Raw genomic sequence first — 23,871 nt, forward strand, 5'->3', positions numbered from 1 at the left:
TCCTGAACATTTTCAGTCTGATTTTGACTCTAGGTACACATCTGCATTCTTATTTCATCCTTGTATTTACAGCTGTTCATTGTTCAATCTCAATTTTGCAATCTTGTTATTAGTTCATACTTGCATTTTGGGATTAGGTTTTGAACTTGCATTACTTGATCTTACAATTTCAACAAGGGAATAGATATCCTAATAGATATCCCGTGGCTCTCTCTTTCACCAAAAGAAGTAGCCAATTGTGTGATATCTCTAGGCTCTTTCGTATTCCGTAATGTGTGTCAAAAGGTAGGATTAGGGCATGTTAACCTAGTCTCGCTTTTTCCCCTACACAATGGAATATAGGTGTGATACAACTTTGGTAACATATACCAGGCTTCAAATTCAAGGGGCATCACTTCTCAAGAATTTACTATCTCTAATTGAGGGGTACAAGAGAGGTTACTTCGGCATGCATGTATCACAACTCCTAAGTCAACAAATAGAGGGATTTTGGTCTCTAAACGTGAGAGGTTTTAGTCAAGGCATCCATTCGAGTGGGAATAGATCCGGCAAATTTAATCATCATTATGTCATTCCAGAACCCATTGCTTACAACTTCTGTTGCAAACACAATTATTTAGATTGATTTGGAAGAGTTTGGCCTTAGCCCATCACCAGTTTGGGTCATTCCCTCTCACCAATGCATATGCAAAGTACCAGGCAAATTGGGAGGAAGGACCACTTCTATGGGTAAAAACACAAAAGAAAAATGAAAGAACACATGACAGACATTGATTGTTTAACCTTTAGCAAATGAAATGTTCATTGATCCATTTGCATCCTAATTAAGACTAGATGAGATTAATTCCATCCTGAATTGAAAAGAATTTGATCAATTTGAGCCATTATTAAATGCAATTTGTTGTTCATAATAAACCATTTGCATGCATGAAATATGACATTTTTTGTTCTTTGATCGAAATCCTAATTAAGACTATGTGACAATTGTAGGATTCATTCAAATGTCCAAATTAGGCTATGTGAAATTTTGGTGTTCATTAAAACCTCCTAATAGGCTATGTGAAAAATTGTTGTTCATTAAAACCTCCTAATTAGTCTATGTGAAAAATTATTGTTCATTAAAACCCCCTAATTAGGCTATGTGAAAAATTGTTGTTCATTGAAACCTCTTAATTAGGCTATGTGAAATTTTTTCTTCCATTGCATGTTAAGAAATCCTACATGAATCATTGTTTATGAGTCATAAAAGCTACATGCAACAAAAGATACTCATATAAAACCTACATGCAAAAAAATATACTCATATAAAACCTACATGCAACAACAAATTAGTCCAAAAACCTACATGCAACAATGGATTAGTGCAAAAAAAATTGCATGCAACAGTAGATTAGTGAAAAAACCTGCATGCAATAATAGACTAGTGAAAGAAAACTGCATGCAATAATAGATTAGCACATAAAACCTGCATACAAATAGATTCAAAGAATTGTTAGACTTTTCATGTTCACGTCGGGTTCACCAAAAAATGTAACTAGGAATTCAGAATAAAGCATTCAAAGCATACAATTAGGAAACCACAAACCTAAAAGATTCTGAAAATAACTCCTAATTCAATCAATGAATGTATGAAGACAAACACAATCAAATTAAAGCAAACCAATGGAGATGTCTGCTTCATGTGATTCCATTATTCTTCTTTCTCCTTCAAATGGATGTGGCTCTCACCTACAAAGAAAGTGTGTTAATAACAAGATAATGATGAAATGGTAGAAAATTGGAAGTGTAAGGATACTACAAGTGTGGTTCAAAATCCATGACAAAATGGCTCAATTCATAGAAAAATTGAGGATTTATTGGATGGCTAAGATTGAAAATATTTTTGGTTAGATGGACGGACCCTATTGAGTGCACAACAAAGGTGTCATCTTTCCATAATTAAAAAATATTAAATATCTTCATTCAAAAAGATAAATAGAAAAATAAAAAATAAAATTTCCTCTCACAAAAAGAAGATTTTTGAAGATGCATACCTCATTTTTTAATTTAAAAATTAAGATTAATGAGATATTGTATGAAAAGATTAAATAATTTAAAATCTCTATATAAGAAGATAAGACGGAAGAATAAAAAATTAAGAAGAGAAGGAAATATCCTCTCATGAGAGGATAAATAGATATGATTAATTATGTCCTCAAAAAACAAATAAATTTGAATTAATAAATAAAATTTATTAATTTTTATTTTGGAGGAGCATAAATATGATAAATTAATAAAAATGATTTATTAATTTATTGCTCTTATGAATTAGTTAATTAAATAAAATAAATTTATTTAAGTAATAGAATAAATAAGTTGTTAAATTTATTTATTTAGAATTTGGAAGAATTTTTAATAAAAGGGGTTTAATTAAAGACACTATATGTTAAAAAATAAGAGACAAAGTATTGACCATTTTGTTAGTGTCTACAATTATATGATGGTCTTTAACAAATAACCATATTTGGACTAACCAATTTTACTTTATCTTTCAAAACCAACAAAACATCCATAAACCACACCTTTTAGGTTTTGTAACTAACGTTTTAAATTTAAAATCACGTGTGATGTAAATCAATGATTATTTCCAATAATTTTGTTACAAGATTCTGAGTTATTAAGATAATTTGTTTATCCTCGTGGGAAGCGCTTTATTGACTTTAAAAGTTAAACGCTATCATGGTCTGCAATAAACAACATTTTTTTGTTTATTGATATCCTTAATATAAACTAAAGCCAAAACTATACAACTTTTAATATAAATAGCATAGACATGTTTAACATGATTCGCATCTATATGCATATTTGTCCACTTGGTGGAGGGTTTAATAATGATCTCAGGGTTTAATAAAGACTTTGTTTTGGGTTATTTTTTTAATTGTTATTATTATGAGTATGATAGTTTTTACAGATTTGATATTTACATGATGATGGATAATAAGGACATGGTTATCTATATATATATATATATATATATATATATATAGTGTTGTAGAAAGTGATTACGTTTGTTGTGCATGTTAATTGTTGAAATCAATTAATCTATCTAATATCTACATTATGACTAAGTTAATGTTTAAAAAAACATCAAAGACATTGATCTTTTTTATTAAACTTTTCATTGGCAATCAATGTCTTAGGGTTGGTGTTAAAAAAATATTTCAGGAGGTCAATTCAAAGTATTTAGAATGCTAGTTGATCAATAAAGATCAAATTATTTGCATCTACTTAAATGTATAATTTAATAATCTAAAAAAATAGAAAAGTCTTAAAATTTAAGTAATTTGGTCACACCAATTTTACATTGATTCAGATCTAGACTATCAATGAATCAATGTACCCTTACTCATTTGTTTTTAATCAAACAAAAAATATTACTCTAAATTACATAATCTAATATTATAAAATCTAATCTAAATTAAAATAAATTGATGTATGGGCTCTTGGCCTATTTGTGGAGTTGAAACATTCTTAATAGGCCTACAAGTGATCAAGTCTTACAAAGTCCATGGCTCCTACATATGATATTTCTTTGAGAATGAATTATTTTTCTAATATTACAAATTCAAATCTAAATTAAAATAATTTGATGTCAATGAGCCCTTGGCCTTTTTGTGAACTTGAAATATTCTTAATAAACCTACAAGTGATCAAATCTTGATAAATCCAAGACTCCTATATCATCTTAAAAAAAAATTAATAAAAAATATATATGTTCACAATTATATAAGCTTACAAACAAAATAAATCAAATTGAACTATAAAAACCAAAAGTAAATATACAATAACAAAAGGTCAAAAGGACAAGATGTTCTCTATTATCGTGCAAAATATAATACATTATATAGCTTTAAGTAATTTGTACCTATCCTCCAAGCATCTTAGACCTCTTGATAATTTTAGATGTTGTTTAGCTTCACTAAAAAAATGTTCATAGGATACATGTCAGCTATAAAGCCGGCTCTCGGAAAGCTAACACTAAAGGGTATTTTCTAGCTCAAGAACATGTCTACAGGAGACGTTGCAGCTGCTCTCCGGAGAAGGGTTTTTCCTTTATTCTCTTTTTAAGATTCTTCACGCTTGTAATGTTCTGATAAGAAAATATTGTCTTCTGTATACCTTAGGATGTTTTTTAGTCAACATATATACTGATTTTACACTCATAAACATCTCTGTATTTCTGTGAATGCCAAATTTTCATTCTAACATAGGAACATAAAAAATAGAGATTGGGAACTCTCATGAACTCATGGTATATTTATAACAAAAATGTACGTGCTAAATGAAGACTGGAAGGCAAGGTTGCAATAATTATAGGCAGATCGAAGGGCATTGCGAATAATTCAGAAAGAGACACACTTTTCATCAGAAAGCGAGAAAGGCGTTCACATTCAATTGTCAACACAATAAGAATGCTACAAGATAATTAGAATAAATGCAAATCTCACAAACTTAAACCTTGAGCATTTCAATTCAATGTAAAACCTATTTCACCAAGCATATTCAATATAGCATAAATGTTGATCGATACTCGCTCATGCCTCACTGGCCAAGGGGACCAAAATCATTTAAACTTATTTAAAAAAAAATGTACCACTAATTCTCTTAAACAATCAATTCAGAGACTTATGAAGAACTGACATTGAAGTAAAATATTGTGTACACAAGCATACATCCCAATAGAGATTGCTCTATCATTCAAACGCACAGATTTGAAGATCATACAAAATATATCATTCCATTCATATATCAAATGTCTACACTAGAATTCAAAGAAGATTAAGTCTTCTCATTCAAATCAAAGCTTTTTTTGGACCCTCAACAAAGCTTTCTTAATTACATTCATAGGCTCTAGGCCAATAGTTCATTCGAAAATAACCCTCAACTCTTAAACTCTACCCTAGAGTTAAAAAGAAACTATTTTCTTTGAAATGGATAAAACTTAAATGAACAATGACCATGGACAGGATGACAACTTATCCATAAAACGATCAAGACCCCATCGTGGAAGAAGAGATTACTAATTTGTCCTATTTTATCGTGGCACCACACACATTTCGCCACTCCAGATGCATTGTTGACAAATTCACGATAACCTGATAGTGCAGGATTCCAATGTGTAGGATGCACTGCTTCCAAACTTTTTTGTCCATGTTCACCTGCATAAATTTCATTTTATGCACTTCTAAGTGATCGAAGCAAACTGCTAACATTGATTCTATCCTTGCCACTTTCGAAAAGTCATCTATAGTTAGAGACTTCATCTCCTTAACAAGATGCACCCTTTCTTTAAATTTTTTGACCATATCCATTGTTGGTTCAATCGTTTGTCCATCCTCCTTCAATATTTGTATGTCGATACATTTTAGATCTTTTTGCATCGTATCAATTAGTTATTTTAATCCTTTTAGTAACTTGGTAGTTTCTTCATGACCCCTTTAATGATAGAATTTCTCCATTCAAAATTCTTTCTTGAAACATACAGCACATTGTCATGCAAGTTTTCCACCAGCTTCTCAGTTAGAAATTTCATAACACCAAATTTTTGCACATCATTCATCTGCAGCACAACTTCTACCCATTAGTTCTTTCTTTTTCCCTTGCGGTAGCTTCCAATTCCAGCTCTTTACTCATAGTTATAGCATTATCATATACCTTGATTAGGCTAGAAATATAGTTTGTGCCCTGGTGCACTATAGAATCAAGCCACTCATCAAAAACTTCAGCTATCAAGCAGTTTCTCTGGACTTGATCTAACAGTTTTTGATTCACTGGTGATTTAGGATCAAAGGACAATGTCATATGTGTTAGGGGCTGAGGACTTGGGTGATGTATGGCATTATTATACTTTGCCATCTGGGTAACAACTTGTTTCAACTCTCGTTTATCCTTCTCATCTTTCCAAGTCCTGGATATCATTCTCTTTGTAGAGGATTCTAAATGTTTAGCATCTATAGCCCTTGAAGCAACTCCCAGGCTGATCTTCTCAATAATAAATTCATTCGCAGTGGATTTTTTTGGATCTCTATCGTAGATGGGCTTACCTACTTCCGCTACCCAGTGGTCTATTTCATCATCAAGTTCCATCATTTGCTATTTTTTGAGCTTCATGGGTTTAGATATTTTCCCAAGGCACTGTTTTGAGCTTCATGGGTTTAGATATTTTCCCAAGGCACTTACTTACCATATCCTCCATGGGAATTGTAATAGGAACAATACTACATTTCTTTCCAATTGAAGCTCCAAGTCATCGAGAATTGCTGGAAGTTTCTTTAGGTGATGAAGGTGTGTGAGCATCAGGTTGGTTGACAAAAATTAATGCTCATGGGATGTGGATCTTCTTCAGGTTCTTTGCCTGCATCTGTATCCTGCACTGAAGGGTTGTTTAACACTTGTTGATCCATGATCACTTGGGTTTCTTTGCCTTAATCCAATTCCACAACAATTTGATTCGCCATTGGTTCTCTTTTTTTCTTTTTGCTCCTTGAGTGAGTAACTTGAACTATTGAAGAACTCTGTGGGGACCTCTTTTATCTTCTGGTTTGAACCTCTCCAATAATAGACCTTGTATCACCTGCAACATCAACAATTTTGTTAGAGGAGGAAGTGGGAATTTGTGTTGTAGCAAGTGGACCAACTATTAATTCATGAGTGACAATCGGCTCCTTTCTAAAATTTTGATCTCTTAACCACTTCTCTGTTCTTCTTATGACATTGAAGGATTTGGCTTGAATATTTTCCTTTTCTCTTCTATCCCAGTCAATTTCAGGAATAGGCTATCCTTGAACCCTTTCATTGAATTTCGGATCCAATACATCTTCCCCTTCCTCTTCTTGTTCTCCAGACACATTAATGGACAACCTGATTGTAACAATGTACTGCAAATTAAATCTTGACCACAATCGCCTCCTCACTTCAAATTCATCACACCAATTCTCCCAATTTTCTTCTAACTGCGATTCATGGAAGAAATGGTCATCAACATTTAGATGTTCTACAGCCTATCCCCCACTATCAAATTTACGTCTAGCAATATAGGGCTGCACATTCATTTTCTTGAACTCTAATTCTAGGTTCAAGGCATCAGATACAGATTTACAACTATACTATCCAAGTTCAATCGGGAAAGAAACACCCGATTTACCCTTAGTCCCTAACCTTTTGTCAATTTAGGCTAATTGTATGCAAACTTCAATAAGCACATAACTGTCAAAGGCATACCTGTGCAATTTGAATGGTTCACCTTCAAAGGCCCCACTCTAATGTAAGTAAACTTGGGAAACTAGATAAAGTAGCTTCCATATATACTAACCATCTCCATGGCCTTGACTAACATTCTCTTATTTATGTCTCCCTATAGTTTATAGGCAAGCCTTCCTGTAAAGACATCATTCCATCTTGAGAAATTTTTTATATGTCTATGTTGTTGTAGGTAAGGTTAATAATCATAAACCTTCATGTCGTCCACCCAAGGCTCATTATGAAACCCTAGCCATTCTCCGGTACAAGCCAATATATAAAATAAATATGAGAACATGTAAAAACTAGACATTGTAACATAGTTGCTCAAACCCTCATGGAGTCTTTCGCCAATAACCTACACCCAGTCAAGGTATTTCTCACCAGCTAACAACAGCTGAATATAGAAGTACATCCAATCCTCCCAATAGAAAAAGTGTGAGTCCCCTTTGAGTCTGTTTAACAAAATTATAATATCTCGCACTGTTGTGATGAAATGTTCTCTGGTAAGAAAGAGGCTTGGGTAACCAAGACCCCCCTTTCTGAATCTTTTGAAGCCAATTCCTTGCAATGACGCTTCTATATGTCCTTTTTTCTCAAATAAAAATGCATATGAGGTTCCAATTGACCAGTCTTTGTAAGAATCTTTATGAGGGATTCCCATTGTAGCCATCATCATTTTTGTCTTAATTTCCACTACAAATTCACCACCGCTGGTCCTAATGCACCTGCTATCAGCATCATATCTATTCATACATGTTATTACTAGATGTAGACAAGGAGCAACAGTTGGGAAAGCAACAACTTCAATTAGGCAACTTCTAACTATTATTTCCATCATCGAATCTGCCCTAAGGTTTTTAGCTCTTTCTAAGAAATCTCCTAAGTCATCTTGGGCCAAAGAAGTATCACCCAACTCTGGAAGTATACTAACTAGGCATGACGTGTGACCAAGATTTGGAAGAGTCAGCCTTATAACGACTGCTTTTACATTTATCAAACAGTTCCTAATTAGGACATAAATCTATACCAAAACAAAGAATTTTCTACACTGACTGACTTTCTGAGCTAGTAACACAACGAAGGGAAATTATAAAAAATCACTTGTTGCCACCATGAAATCTATGAAAACCTCGGAAGTATGGTGTTGAAATTACCTTCGGCGTCTTTCACGCCTTCAACAATAACAACTACTACTTGCTCGATTTGAGAATTCACATGTTAAGAAGCGAAAAAAAAACTAAGTAACATCTACACACGCCTCATAATAATTCATCTAAACATGTGAGATAACCAAAAATTTAATGGGAACGTAACAAATTTCTTATTTACACATCAACTCCACACAAACCATTTACGTTTTCATGATTTCTTTCTGAATTTAGAATTTTAAATTATAAGATGGTAAGAATATTTCTTTTTCCCCGCCACCTTTAGTTTTATTAATTTCCTCAGGGCCAAACTTGGAATGAACCTTTGATCTTTTAACCATCTCGCAAGGAGTTCAATGGTTCAAGTTCAATTCAGAGAAAACAAAAGAACTCTCAACTTGCAGCTCAACACAACACCGGGAATGAGCGAAGTCCCTTAACAAAAATAAAGAAAGTCTTTGAACCTTGAACCGATTTAGAAATGGATCAAAGTTCAAGTTGAAGAACAACTTAACATGATCATGCTCACTCGCTTAATAACACTGTAAAGCCATGATCCACGTAAAGGCACCAGATGAACTTTGAACCTTCAACCTATACATAGGTTTAATGGGGTAGAAAAGGTGAAGCATAAAGGAACAAAAGGTGCATGATTAAAGACAGATCAAACCGAATGAGGGAAACAAAATTTGTGAGATTTTTCCAAGATCAAGAGGCAATGGAAAGAACAAATAAGAGAGACAAAATTTATGATAGGAATAAACTGTATTCTATCAAGATGAAAATACTCATCAACTCGATCATTAAGCATTACATACAATGAATATGAGCCTGCTTATATAGGCAAGGCTATATGGATATGTGAGCACACAAACATGACATGTGGCTCAATAAGAAACAAGGGTAGGTACGAAATAGGTGTGGGTAGGTAGGAGAAACAATAAAACATTCCACATGAGGTGGATCACCCACTGGATGTGGAGTGTAACAACAAGATAAGTCCACAAAAGGTAGAAATTCTCCTACACACACTGTCCCAAGTGTCTCATACCCAAACTACTATGGAATGCATTTCCTAAGTAAAATTAAGTAAGGTGTAATAATATCCAAGATGAATAATTATTTACAACAACATCCCCCCTTAAGTGAAACTTAGGGGAATGCACTTAAGTCTACACTGCAACTAAGCAATACCAGATGGGTCCCAACTACAAGGCCATGTTAGGTACCCATGTACAAATGCAAATGCATGCAAACCAATGCAATGAAATCACTCACAAATCGGGGAAAGAGAGAAAAACCCAATGGGAAAAAACCCTCCCCCAAAAGAGAGATGAAAACTAGATACAAAGAAATCTCATAGAAGTGTGCGAGGAGCAAAACCCCATGTGAGGAAAAAGTCCCCCCCCCCCATATGAGAGAAGAAGAAGAGAGACTAGGAAGCCCCCCCTCAATGTGGAATCTGCACCAATGATAGAAGCTCGAAGATGAATGAAGAAACTGCTCCATGAATGTTGAACCACGTTCCTCCCCTTAGGAAGAAACAAAACCAAAGGTCGATCTAAAAAGTCTCCCCAATCATGAAGGGAAGATGAAGCAAAAATACTCTTGATGAAATGAATATCTGAAAACTACTCAAGTGTCCCCATGTCGATGCTAAAAGGTACCCCCTCCAAAGGTGGTAAATTGTGCCACACTGCTGAAAAAGGAACTCCATTATCTAGTGGAGATGAATGTAGAACAATATCCAAAGACTCATATGTCTCCTCAAAAGATAAAGAGACCCCTCCAAGTGTTGTACAAAAGTATCCACAATCATGTCAACCTCTAAAGTTTGATCATGTAGAGAATGCCCAAGAGGGTCAGAGTGATCCCTCGCAATAATCAAAGAAGGTTCATCTTCATCAAAGAGAATATGAATGTCATCAATTGTCTCCTAGATCTGCAATGTAGGAGACCACAAACAAACCTACAATGTCTGTCAAGTAGGCATCCTAATCAACTGAAGCTAGAAGACATTAAAAATCCTGCTGCACTGAATCACAAGAAGGCAAAATTGTCGCACTAGCTACATCATCAAGTGCAATAGGTGGTGTGATATCAAGAGAAGGAGATGAAATGCAAGGCTCAAGAATGGGGTCACAAGTGACAATCCCCAAGTTCAAGTGCCCAATGTGATCCTCAAAATCTAAATCATCAACATAGGAAGTATCAACCTCATCAATAGGACCAAAATATAAAAAAGAGTACAACCAAGATGCATGATCAACCACCCCAGTCGCAATGATAGCTCCATTCTCCAAGTCTCTAATGATAACTGAATTAGGTGTGAACTCCACAGTTTTCCAAGTTGCCCCATGTGTGATTTGATAAATGGAAAGAAGATTGTTTGTCAAGTGGGGTACACACAACACATCATTAAAGGAGTTCTCCCCAATGGAAATAGATACTTTCCCAATCACATCCATGTATGTATGACTGCCCATCAAAATCTTCAGCATGTGAGGCTCAAATGTAGAAAACATAGACTGCAAAGATGCCATATGATGAGAAGCCCCTAAATCTAGAAGCCATCTCCCTAAATCATGATTTGTAGTAGCATAAAGAGCTTGTCCCTTTCCTTTATTTGTCCCAAAAGTATGATCCATTCCTTTATCCTTGGAAGATGAAGCCGATGTAGACATTCTAGAAGGTAGGTTGATTTTCTTCTTCTCAAGAAGATTCTTCAACTCATCAATATACTTCTTGTAACAATGATGCTCGTCATGTCCTGACTTCTTGCAATATCCACAAAAAATATTGTCCTTATATGATTTCCTCTTAGGTGAGAATGGAAAATCACCTTGTTGTGGAGAGGAAGATTGTGCTCCATCTTGATGTGGTTTTGACTTAGGTTGCTTTTGATTCTTGCCTCTTCCTTGATTTCTTTGATTCCCATTATTAGCCACCAAAGCTTGTGACTTTAAATATTTGAGAATCCCCATCATGGTCAACTTAGATTGCTCAAGTATCAACATCTCCATGAATGAATCAAATGAGGGAGAAGAGTATGAGGAACCTGTTGGCATTATGTGAACTGGTATGAAGACATGATGACATTGTATGTTGTCATTAATGTCAATATGTTGAAGAGGAGAGAACTGGTATATGTGAGAACCGGTATGTTACCAAGAACCGGTATATGTGAGAATTGGTATAACACTATGAACCGGTATTTGTGCCAAAGTGAAGTGGTGTGTTTTCTTAAGGTGAACTGGCATGTGGTTATGGGAACCGGCACATGGAAGCTTTGTATGACTACCGGTTGGTAGTCTCAACTTCAGGGTTTTCGGTTGAAGTGCCTCAAGCCTATGTGACTCAATCAGTGACTTTGTGTGATGAGTTAGCATTGTAACAAAGAACAGATCATGTTGCCACATCAGCTTTGTGCATGTGAAGGATCTTGGATGAAGGAGATTGTCCCTATCTACCTTGGGAATGTGCAAAGTCTTTAAATGGTGATAACATGTGATGGGTTATCAGCCGCCATGAAATCGGTGGGAAAAAAATGATGGAGAACATCTTGAGATTGGCTCAAGACTGTTGCATTTAATGCAATGTACTCAATGGTCAGGATTGAATCATTTGAATTGCTTAACCTAACAGGTTTAGGGTTTAAGGTTTAAGCTACCAACCTATCTGTTTCCTATAAGGTCGATGTCGTGTTTCTTTCTGAGGTTGTTGGCAAAAGTTGTGTGTGCATATCCAAGAGAAGAGATATGTGATTCTTGCCAAACTAGAAGAGAGAAGTGATACCTGTAGAGTGTAAGTGCAGAAGGTGAAGAGGAGGTAAAGTGGATCTGCATTGGCAATTAGTGCTACTACCAGATCATTGTAATACCTATTGATCTCTAACCACTTCAATAGTTGGGAAATCCCTTAATAGGGTAGCTTTAACCGGCTTACTGTAAATCCTTTAACAAGGTGACTCAAAACCATTGAGTTCTTGAAATCCTCTAACAAGGTAACCTTTAATAGGGTTTAACCCTTAACCGGGTATTCTAGCCATCCCTTAACCAGGTGATCCCTAACAGGATCGGTTCCTAACAGAACCTATTGTATTAGTCTTTAAATGGACAAGGTTCCTAATAGAGCGGACTTCTAAAGAGTTCAAAACAGCTTGTGGGTATTCATCCCCATCGTTGTTTTTCCCTATTGGGTTTCCACATGAAAAATATGTGTGTTATATGTGATGTCTTTTTCATGTGATGCTATGTTGTTTTCTATCAAGCGATGAATCATGTTGATCGAGCTGTTTATATATATATATATTTATATCTTTTATGATAGATTACCTTCTCATGCACTAGGGTGAAATGAAATGAAGTATTAGATTGTATGAGAAGATAAGTGTCAACCGGTTTATGATTGTCTCAGTTATTCTAGGTTTTGCCAATTGTACTTTGTTTGAGAACCGATATTATTGTTTGTCTGCCTAAGCATAGTGTCTGCCGACAAACCAGTTTAAGATAGAGGCTTTTGTCTGTACTGATTCACCCCCACCCCCCCCCCTCTTAGTACCTATTTGGTACTATCCATTCATCATTGAGTTATCAATTGGTATCAGAGCATGCTTAAGGTTATCTATCTTATAATCTTAACCGCTTGAGGTAAAGATCTCAGTCTAATGATGAAGAGGGAAGGTCCAAAGTTTAGCAGAGAAAATTTCAGTATATGGAAAGACAGAATGAAGATATACATCAGAAGCATGGGTGCTCAACACTGGAGCTATGTTGAGAATACCTATGTTGCCCCTACCGATACTCTCACCAATGAATAAAAGAGAGAGATGCAGGAGAATGGGCAAGTCATGGAAGCCCTAATTAGTAGTTTATCTAACATTGAGTTCATTGATGTCCAAGATAAGGTAAATCCCAAAGAGGTATGGGATACTCTTGAAAATATCTATGGCAGTGATGAGCATGTAAAACAATCTAAGGAAGGAATCTTTAGAGGTAAGTTTGAAGACATGTGGATGGTTGAAGGTGAGACCATTCAACAATATGGAATAAGAATCAAAACTATTGTTGGAGATATCAAGAGTGCAGGTGGTAAAATGGAAGATTCCACTATGGTAAGCAAAGTCCTGAGATCCTTATTACCAGTCTATGCAATAAGGGTTGCTGCTATTCAGGAGTTGAGATCAATAGATAAGACTAAGGTATCCCTAGACTCCATCATTACAAAGTTGACAACCTATGAGCTAACTAGTTTTGATGGCAGTGTTCAAAAGATTGAATCAGCTTTTAAAGCTTCTGTTGTACCATCCAGAAAAGGAAAAGAAGCTAGCACCAGTGGTAAACCAAGACAGAGCAGAGAAATGGATGATGAGGAGATTCTGGTGGCATTTGAAGCTCTTCTTGCCAGGAAACTCCCTAAAGGAACCGGCAAATACAGAGGTAAGCTCCCTTTAAAATGCTTTTCTTGCAACCGGATAGGACATATAGTTGTAAACTATCCTAATGGTGACAATAAGGATAAACCAGAAAGATTCAATAAATTCAAAGGAGGAAACCGAAGAAACTGCTTTGTGGTAGTTGATGAAGGTGTCATAGATGAGGAATCATAAGATGAAGAAAATGAAGATATTGTGTTTGTTGTTGGCAAGGAATATGTGTTAGACAAGAAGGCTCTTGTCTCCTGGTTTGATAATTCCAATGAGTGGATTATTGACAGTGGCTATTCTCGCCACATGACTTGTGACCGGAGAAAGTTTCTATCCTTGGAAGAGTACGATGGTGGTGTGGTTCGCTTTGGCAATGATGCACCATGTATGGTCAAAGGCAGAGGGTCCATCTCTCTGAATGGAAAGAGTAGTGCTGACAATATGTATTGGGTTGATGGTCTCAGACACAACCTTCTGAGTGTTGCCTAGCTGAATGATAGTGGTCTCACTCTGGAATTCAAGAATGGAGTTTGTAGAATCAAAGGAAAGAGTGGTGAATTGGTGGCCACCGGCATGCAGACCAAAGTTAATCTATTTCAGCTGAACGCAAATATAAGTACACGTCTTATGGTTAAATTTGATGATAGTTGGATATGGCATAGGAGAATCTGCCATGTAAACTTTGATAATATTGTGAAGGCCAGTAAGATCAAGGTAGTTAGAGGGTTGTCGATGCTAAGAAAACTGGATAATACCTTGTGCAGAGAGTGTCAATTGGGGAAAATATCTTCCTCAACCCTTAAAGGTAAACCTTCCACTGCTAACAATTTGCTTGATCTTGTGCATACTGATTTGTGTGGTCTTATGAAAACTAGGAGTGTGCAGGGTGATAGGTACTTCATGATTCTCACTGATGACTGCTCAAGAATGATGTGGGTCACATTTTTGAAAGATAAGTCTAAAGCTTTTGTTAAAGTTCAAAGCTTTCAGAGCATTAGTGGAGAAGGAAAGTGGTAAAAGGATCAAGTGCCTGAGAACTGATCAAGGAGGGGAATTCACTTCCGGTGAATTCAACAGGTACTCTGAAGATCATGGCATCAAGAGGCAACTGTCTACCCCCCAAACTCCACAGCAGAATGGCCTAACAGAGAGGAATAACCGGACTGTGGTTGAAGCGGCTAGAAGTATGTTGATTCAAGGAAAGGTAGCTCACACCTTTTGGAGAGAAGCGATGAGCAGTGCAGTCTACACAATGAACCAGGTACTCATTAAGAAAGGCAAGGATTAAACTCCTTATGATTATTGGACTGGTAAGACACCTGTGGTTAGCTACTTTAGAGTGTTTGGTAGCAAATGTTACATCAAGAGGAGCGAACACCAGAGCAAATTTGATGCGAAATGTGATGAGGGAATATTCCTAGGGTATTCCACCAAGAGAAAAGCTCTCAAGTGTTTCAACAATAGGACTCAGAGAATTATGGAAAGCATCAATGTAAGAGTTGATGAAACCTCTGAGAAAACTGAGGAAACCGGCAGTGAGCAAGTGGTAAATGAGCCGGTTGTCAGTCAACCAAGTACCAGTAACAATGTTCCTACACTGGTAGATGTAGATGTTGATATTGATGGAGATGAGGATGAAGAAGAAAAGAAAGAGGAATCTATCAAGACCATTCCTCGGTATGTCAAGCTAAATCATGATCCTAAGCAGATCATAGGAGATAAGGATGTAGGAATTCTTACAAGAAGGAAGATCAGAGAAAACTCATGTATGATCTCTAAATTTGAGCCTAATCATTCAAAGAGGCACATAAAGATGAAGACTAGATCAAGGCAATGGAAGAGGAACTTGACCAAATAGAGAAGAATGGTACATGGTCTCTGGTACCCAGACCGGAGCATAAAAATGTCATTGGTACCAAATGGGTTTTTAGAAATAAGCTAAATGAGGATGGCATAGTGATTAGAGACAAAGCCAGACTAATGTGCAAAGGATATGCCCAAGAAGAAGGAAAAGACTATGGAAAAACCTTTGCTCCTGTAGCCAGATTGGAAGTAGTTTGTATGCTTCTTGCATATGTAGCTTTTAAAAGATTCAAAGTATATCAAATGGATGTAAAATCTATATTCCTAAATGGTGTACTTGAAGAGGAAGTGTATATAGAGCAACCGGATGGGTTTTCCCTATCTGAAGATAGTGACATGGTGTGTAGGCTACATAATGCCTTATATGGTCTAAAACAGGTACTTAGAGCATGGTATGAATGCCTACACTCCCATCTTGTGAAGATTGGATTTGAGAGAACAAGTGAAGATAGCAATATCTACTTGAATTCTGAAGGAGATCAGATCCTGATCTATGAGGTATTTGTTGATGACATTATTTTTGGTGGAGATGACAAGATGAGTCATGAGTTTGTAGATGAGATGAAGAAAGAGTTTGAGACATCACTCATAGGGGACATTAAGTTTTTCATTGGACTATAGATCCAGCAGATGAAAGATGGAATCTTTATCACCCAGTCCAAGTATGTCAAAGAGGTGTTGAAGACCTTTGGCATGGAAGATAGCAAACCGGTTGGTACACCGATGGCGACCAGTTGTAAACTATCCAAAGAGGATGACTCGGCATTGATTGATGAGAAGGAATACATATCAATGACTGGTAAGTTGCATTATGTAGTGCATAGCAGACTAGATATTGCACATGCAGTTGGCATTACTGTAAGGTTCTAGAAAAGTCCATGAGAATCCCACTTGGTAGCGGTCAAGGGGATTCTTAGATATCTAAAGGGAACTATTGACTATGGGTTATGGTATCCATACAATAATGATTTTAACCTGAAAGTGTGGATTCTTTCTTGGTGGTAGACTGGTCTCATGGATGAGTAAGAAGTAGAGTTGTATCTGTCAATCTACAACGGAAGCAGAGTATGTTGCAACTTTCATGAACTGCACTTAGACAATTTGGATGAAGCATGTATTAAATGGCTTCAAAGTTCCTGTATCTGAACCGGTAAGTATATTTTGTGACAATACTAGTGCAATTAACATCTCCAAGAATCCAGTTTTGCATTCTAGAACCAAGCACTTTGAGCTTAAGTATCATTTCTTGAGGGAAAAGGTTTAGCACAAAGAGATTACACTGGAACATGTTTCTAGTAAGGAGCAGTTAGCAGACATACTCACCAAGCCTCTCCCAAAGGCTACATTTATGTACTTAAGAGGTGAATTAGGGCTGCTGCCCCTTCAGGAAGTAAACTAAAGGTATATGCTCCACATCAGTCAAGTATTGCATAGTCAAATTTTTTTTGGATTGATGTGTTGAAGGATGATACTCCTCAGGGGGAGCAGCATAATGGAATAGGGAAGCTTGTGCCTCAACTTTGGCATTGTTGTCAAAGGGGGAGAAGAAGAGAAGCAGAGAAGATATTTGTAGAAATTAAGAGAGATGATGTGAAGTGGAGAGATATCTTTGTATATTGCCATCAATGCCAAAGGGGGAGATTTTTGGCATTATGTGAACCGGTATGAAGACATGATGACATTGTATGTTATCATTGATGTCAATATGTTGAAGAGGAGAGAACTGATATATGTGAGAACTGATATAACACTGTGAAACGGTATTTGTGCCAAAGTGAAGCGGTGTGTTTTCTTAAGGTGAACCAACATGTGGTTATGGGAACTAGCACATGGAAGCTTTGTATGACTACCGATTGGTAGTCTCAACTTTAGGGTTTCTAGTTGAAGTGCCTCAAGCTTATGTGACTCAATTGGTGACTTTGTGTGATGAGTTAGCATTGTAACGAAGAACAAATCATGTTGCCATGTCATCTTTGTGCGCGTGAAGGATCTTGCATGAAGGAGATTGTCCCTATCTACCTTGGGAATGTGCAAAGTCTATAAACGATGATAACGTGTGATGGGTTATCAGCCGCCATGAAATCGATTTAAAACGAATGATGGAGAACGTCTTGAGATTGGTTCAAGACTATTGCATTTAATGCAAAGTGCTCAATGGTCAGGATTGAACCGTTTGAATTGCTTAACCTAACAGGTTTAAGGTTTAGGGTTTAAGCTACTGACCTATCTGTTTCCTATAAGGTCGATGTTGTGTTTCTTTTTGAGGTTGTTGGCAAAAGTTGTGTGTGCATATCCAAGAGAAGAGATATGTGATTTTTGCCAGACCAGATGAGAGAAGTGATACCTGCAGAGTGTAAGTGCAGAAGGTGAAGAGGAGCTAAAGCAGATCTGCATTGGCATTGAGTGCTGCTACCAGACCATTGTAATACTTGTTGATCTCTAACCACTTCAACATTTGGGAAATCCCTCAACAGGGTAGCTTTAACTGGCTTACTATAAATCCTTTAACAGGGTGACTCAAAACCATTGGGTTCTTGAAATCCTCTAACAAGGTAACCTTTAACAGGGTTTAACCCTTAACTGGGTATTCTAGCCATCCCTTAATTGGGTGATCCCTAACAAGATTGGTTCCTAACAGAACCTATTGTATTAGTCCTTAGCTAGACAAGGCTCCTAACAGAGCGGACTTCTAAAGAGTTCAAAACAACTTGTGGGTATTCATCCCCATCGTGGTTTTTTTCAGTTGGGTTTCTATGTGAAAAATATGTGTGTCATATGTGATGTCTTTTTCATGTGATGCTATGTTGTTTTCTTTCAAGCGGTGAATCATGTTGATCTAGCTGTTTATATATATATCTTTTATGATAGATTACCTGCTCATGCACTAGGGTGAAATGAAATGAAATATTAGATTGTATGAGAAGATAAGTGTCAACCAGTTTATGCTTGTCTTAGTTATTCTGGGTTTTGCCAGTTGTACTTTCTTTGAGAACCGGTATTACTATTTGTCTGCCTAAGCACAGTGTCTGCTGACAGACCAGTTTAAGATTGAGGCTTTTGTCTATATTGATTCACCCCCCCCCCCTCTCAATACCTATTTGGTACTATCCGTTCATCATTGAGTTATCAGAACCTTGAGCTAACCTATGGGTGTGAAAGCTAGATACAAAGGCTGGATACTCTGAAGGAAGCTTGTCCAACAAGTTATAAACCGATTGAGCATCTTTTTTGTTAACTCCACAATACTTTAGCTTTGGTCTTATCTCATTTGTTTTTGTGACATAATCCTAGATTGTATCAAAATCTTTGGGATCCAAAATTGTGAGTTCACTATCAAGCTTGTAGCCTTTAATCTCATCAACTTGACCATACAATTTCTGAAAAATATCCCAAGCCTCTTTAATTGTAGTACACTTATCAATGTGAAAAATGAGGTCATCTGATACATACTTTCTAAGAGTTCCAAGTGCCATAGCATTCTTAGTAAGCCATTCAATTTGAGCATTAGGATTAGCCTTAGGATCGGGTGGTGCTATAATAGTTTCATTTACATAATAAATGAATCATTTTTCCATTATTTTACTCCATGCCTTAATCTTTCATGATGCATAATTATGATGAGTTAAAAGTGGAAATTTAGGAGAACCCATAGCACAAAAATGAAAAAAAACACAAGATAGGGAGAGGCACAATCACACAATACACCCCCCCAAAATACTCAATCAAGAAACCCCCCCCTAAAATGGTGATTTAGCACTTTATACTTAGTGCAAATACAATGGGCCACTTGAAAAACAAGGCAAAGTGGACTTCTGATTTCAATTTACAACTTCTGAAAATTAGATATAAGAGACTTCAACAAATACTGCTAGTGATCACTACAAACTAATGGCAGATTATGAAAGTAGACAAAAAATTATGCACTCTAAAAGAAAATGGCACTTGAAAAGGAGTCCATATGAGCCCAAATGAAGCCTCCAAAGTTGTAAAAAATAGGATTTCATGATTTCCGAAACACCTATATCCGCAAAATAGAAAACTCCTGCACCACTATATAGATCACAAAATTCTACCTCAAAACTAAATAAATTGCTTGAAAAATGGAGTCCAGATGAGTGAGATATCACTATTTGAAAATTTACTGCAAAATTATAATTTCTGGAAAATTTCCGCCGCAGCTTCAAACTTCAAATGCCTCTAGATTTGGCCTTCGAAGTCTGATTTGGATGAAACATAAGGCAAAATTGACTTTCTTGGACTTCCCCAATCCATTGGTAACCCCATATTTGACCCAACAAGCTCCAATAAAAACCTGCAATAGAAAGATCCAAAATGCAAACCCCAAATTTCTCTCAATTGGCAAACCAATGACACTCTAATGGCTCTGATACCATGTGAGATTTTGTCAAGATCAAGAGGCAATGGAAAGAACAAATAAGAGAGACAAAATATATGATAGGAATAAAGTGTATTCTATCAAGATGAAAATACTGAACAATTGGATCATTAAGTGTTACATACAATGAATATGAGTCTGCTTATATAGGCAAGGCTATATGGATATGTGAGCACACAAACATGACATGTGGCTCAATAAGAAACAAGGGTAGGTAGGAAATAGGTGTGGGTAGGTAGGAGAAACAATAAAATATTTCACATGAGGTGGATCACCCACTAAATGTGGAGTGTAACAACAAGATAAGTCCACAAAAGGTGGAAATTCTCCTACACACACTATCCCAATGTGGCACAAACACCCAAGTGTCTCATACCCAAACTACTATGGAATGCATTTCCTAAGTAAAATTAAGTAAGGTGTAATAATATCCAAGATGAATAATCATTTACACCAACAAAATTAAATACACATTATTTTGTTCAAAATAAATAATGGGGTAACAATTGATAAGTAATCATATAAATTTCTAAAAAGATCAATTCGAAGACGAGATCTTTTATCTAAATTAGGTGATATGATAATAAAGATGATCATGTGAAGAAAAATAGATCTAAACGTACTTAATATGCAAATTTATAATCTAGACTATTGGGTCCCAACAATTTGAAATTGATTTAAATCTAGACTATTGATTAATCAATATGTCCTTATTGAATTGTTCATAATTAAACAAAAATAGATTATTATAAAATATATAATCAAATATTACAAAATGTAATCTAAAAATTAAAAAGAACTCTATATCTATCTCAAATTACAAAAGAAAAAAAACAAAGCAGCTTATGCAAAGCAGTACTCAATACAATATTGACAACATCACATGAAAAACAAAAACTAACTCGATGGCAATCCACCAATGGGAAAAACAAAAATCTCTATCTATAGTAGATAAGGATGGGTAGCCGATGAGCATGAAATTAGAAACTATTGCACCAGCACTACTTTGCAAGAGAACAAACTAGGTTTTCTAGGTTTAGAGAGATTGGCTCCTTCTTGTCGCGTTCAACAAACAGTCCAAGAATAAACAAATTTATGCGAGAACCTTTACATAATTTGTACATATCATCTCAGAGCTTGCGATCCTTTTAGATGCTGCTAGGCTTCACTAAAAAAGGGTCATAGGTTACATGTCCCCTATAATGCCGGCTCTTGGAAAGCGAATACTTGAGAGGTTTCTTTCCTTTCTAACTTTAAACATTGTTCAGGGTTTTAACGAGCTGATATAAAAATGTTTTCTACATGCCTTCAAGTTCATTAATCATCATATATTCTGATTTTACTTTCATAAACATCTCTGTTTGGCTGTCAATGCCAAATTTTAATAATATCATAGGCACATAGAAACAGAGACGAGAAACTATCATGAACAATTTTTTTTCGAGGTCTATTTAGAAATAATATTGTATTTGTTAAATGCAGACTACAAGACAACGTTGCAATAATCACAGGCGGATCGGGCGGCATTGGGGGAGGCTGCTGTTCGGGTATTTGCAAATCATGGAGCCAAAGTCATTATTGCAGACATTGCAGATGAGGCTGATCTGAAAACCGCTGAATCCCTTTCTTCCTCAGCGACATATATCCACTGTGATGTGACAAAAGAGAAAGACGTAAGTGCAGCAGTGGATTTGGCCATGGAAAAGCACGGAAAGCTTGACATAATGTATAACAACGCAGGAGCTCTGAAAGTCGAGAAAGCAAGCGTGGGAGAGTATGATATGGAGGATTTCGATCGAGTGATGAACACAAATGTAAAAGGAGTAATGCATGGAATTAAGCATGTGGCTTGCGTTATGATCCCTAAGAGAAAGGGCAGCATTATCTCAACGGCTAGTGTTGCAGGAATAGTAGGAGCAGCTAGTCCTTACTCCTACACAGCCTCCAAACATGCCATTGTTGGGCTGACTAAGAATGGTGCAGCAGAGTTGGGGAAATGTGGTATACGAGTGAATTATGTTTCCCCTGCTTTAGTTGCCACAGATCTGGTACTGAATTATGCGGGAATGACTCCTTCACCAGAGGCAAAGGCCCAGTTGGAGGCCGCGGCTCAGATGATAGTGCCCTTAAAGGAAGCCATTCTTAAAGCAGAGGATATTGCAATGGCTGCTTTGTATCTGGCCAGTGATGAATCCAAATATGTGAATGGTCACAACATAGTGGTAGACGGGGGGTAACAGTTGCAAACAACAGTTGGGGATTGTATTAGATAACATTAAATTTCCTTTTAACTGTTAGAATCGAGAAGTTATGATGGGAAATCTGCAAGAGAAGTTGTAAACCTAAAGTTATAGTTCTGTAACTTCTCAAATCAATGAATAAGTCCTATTGAATTTTTCAAATCAATCTCAAATATCTTTGTACAATATATTATTAAAAAAAGTCGATGACAGAATTGTACATCATGAAACTCTAGGTTGATGTAAATAACAAAGAGAAAGTTGTATTGTACTTTTGGATTCAAGTGTATAGTCTTTATGTGGATTCAAAAAGAAAGTTCAAAGAGTGAAGTTAAAATATAACATACAAAAATTAAGTAGTTAAAATAATAGATATAAGCAGGTTGTTTAATTATCATCAATAGACTCTAAGCCAATGTATTTTTCAATTTCTTAAAATGATACTATTCTACTAAGCAACTTTTTGTAGACGAACATTTTTACTCTACAAGAGTAACATATGGACATTAAAGTTAATTGTTGGGATGAACATTTTATTGTTGGAATACGAATTTAATTTAGATATTAATAGAGTTTAGTAATTGTGTATTTTAATTTTTTATTGGAAGCTTTTGAGTCGTGTCATTAAATATAATATTTAGGATTTAAATTTGATGTTTAAATATGTTCATATTTAGGAATATTTTGTCATAAAAATATCAAAATTTAAAGAAGACTATATTGTACAAAAGAACATATTTGAATAGACTCAAAAATTATATAAGATTATTCGTATCTATATTTATTTTTCATATAATTCTATTTATAGTAAAATGTTGAAATATTCTAAGAGCAACTTTGAATAAAAATATTTTCCATCAAACAATTGTTTGATAAACATAGTTAAGTTTCAAATTTAGTTTATTCATCAACATGTTCTATTGAAATGTCATTAAAATATTAGACCTACATTTGTGCACTTAAGTCATTTTTTTGGTGCATCCATGTTATTGGGATTATGCAAGTCCCAATGTGTAACAATTCTTTATTTAATATTTTGTCTATTTTATAGTTTGTTTACTATGTCATATGTCGAACTTCATAATTAGGTGTGTAAATATATTTTTAAAATAATATCTTGTGATAAAAAATATGTAAGAGCATTTATGACAAAAATTATGCGAGAGATATAAATACATAAGAACATGATTGTAAGATGTGACAAAATAGACTATAAATTTTGGTCATTATTATGTGTAATAAGTATATGTGACATTGTAAGAAGTGTATGACAACATAATTAGTGATGTATAATGGTTGCTTGTTCTTTTTAGAATTGAGGGATTTTTCATCTTATCCTATAATAAGTTCTTTTTATTCTCTATTGAAGTTGGATGCTCAAATTCATGAAAAAGGTCTAAAGCTTCTACAAAATGATTGTAACCCTTTGACACATGTTATGAGGTCTCAATTGCATTAAGCTAATTTAGTCATGGAATTAGCACTCAATTTAGATTACCATTTATGATGTCATGAATT

General features: G+C 35.6%; 1 protein-coding gene across 1 annotated transcript in view; it reads left to right on the plus strand.

Annotated features, from left to right (window-relative positions):
• Window positions 1–22,350, plus strand: part of LOC131056275 (borneol dehydrogenase, mitochondrial-like) — a 58,986-nt gene extending 36,636 nt beyond the window's left edge. The window contains exon 2 of the mRNA XM_057990624.2: window positions 21,625–22,350. Within this exon, the coding sequence (XP_057846607.2) occupies window positions 21,625–22,350 (726 nt within the window). The remainder of the gene's footprint in view (window positions 1–21,624) is intronic.
• The last annotated feature ends 1,521 nt before the right edge of the window (window positions 22,351–23,871 follow it).

Source organism: Cryptomeria japonica, chromosome 7 (assembly GCF_030272615.1).
Source record: "Cryptomeria japonica chromosome 7, Sugi_1.0, whole genome shotgun sequence".
NCBI classification, from domain to species: Eukaryota; Viridiplantae; Streptophyta; class Pinopsida; order Cupressales; family Cupressaceae; genus Cryptomeria; species Cryptomeria japonica.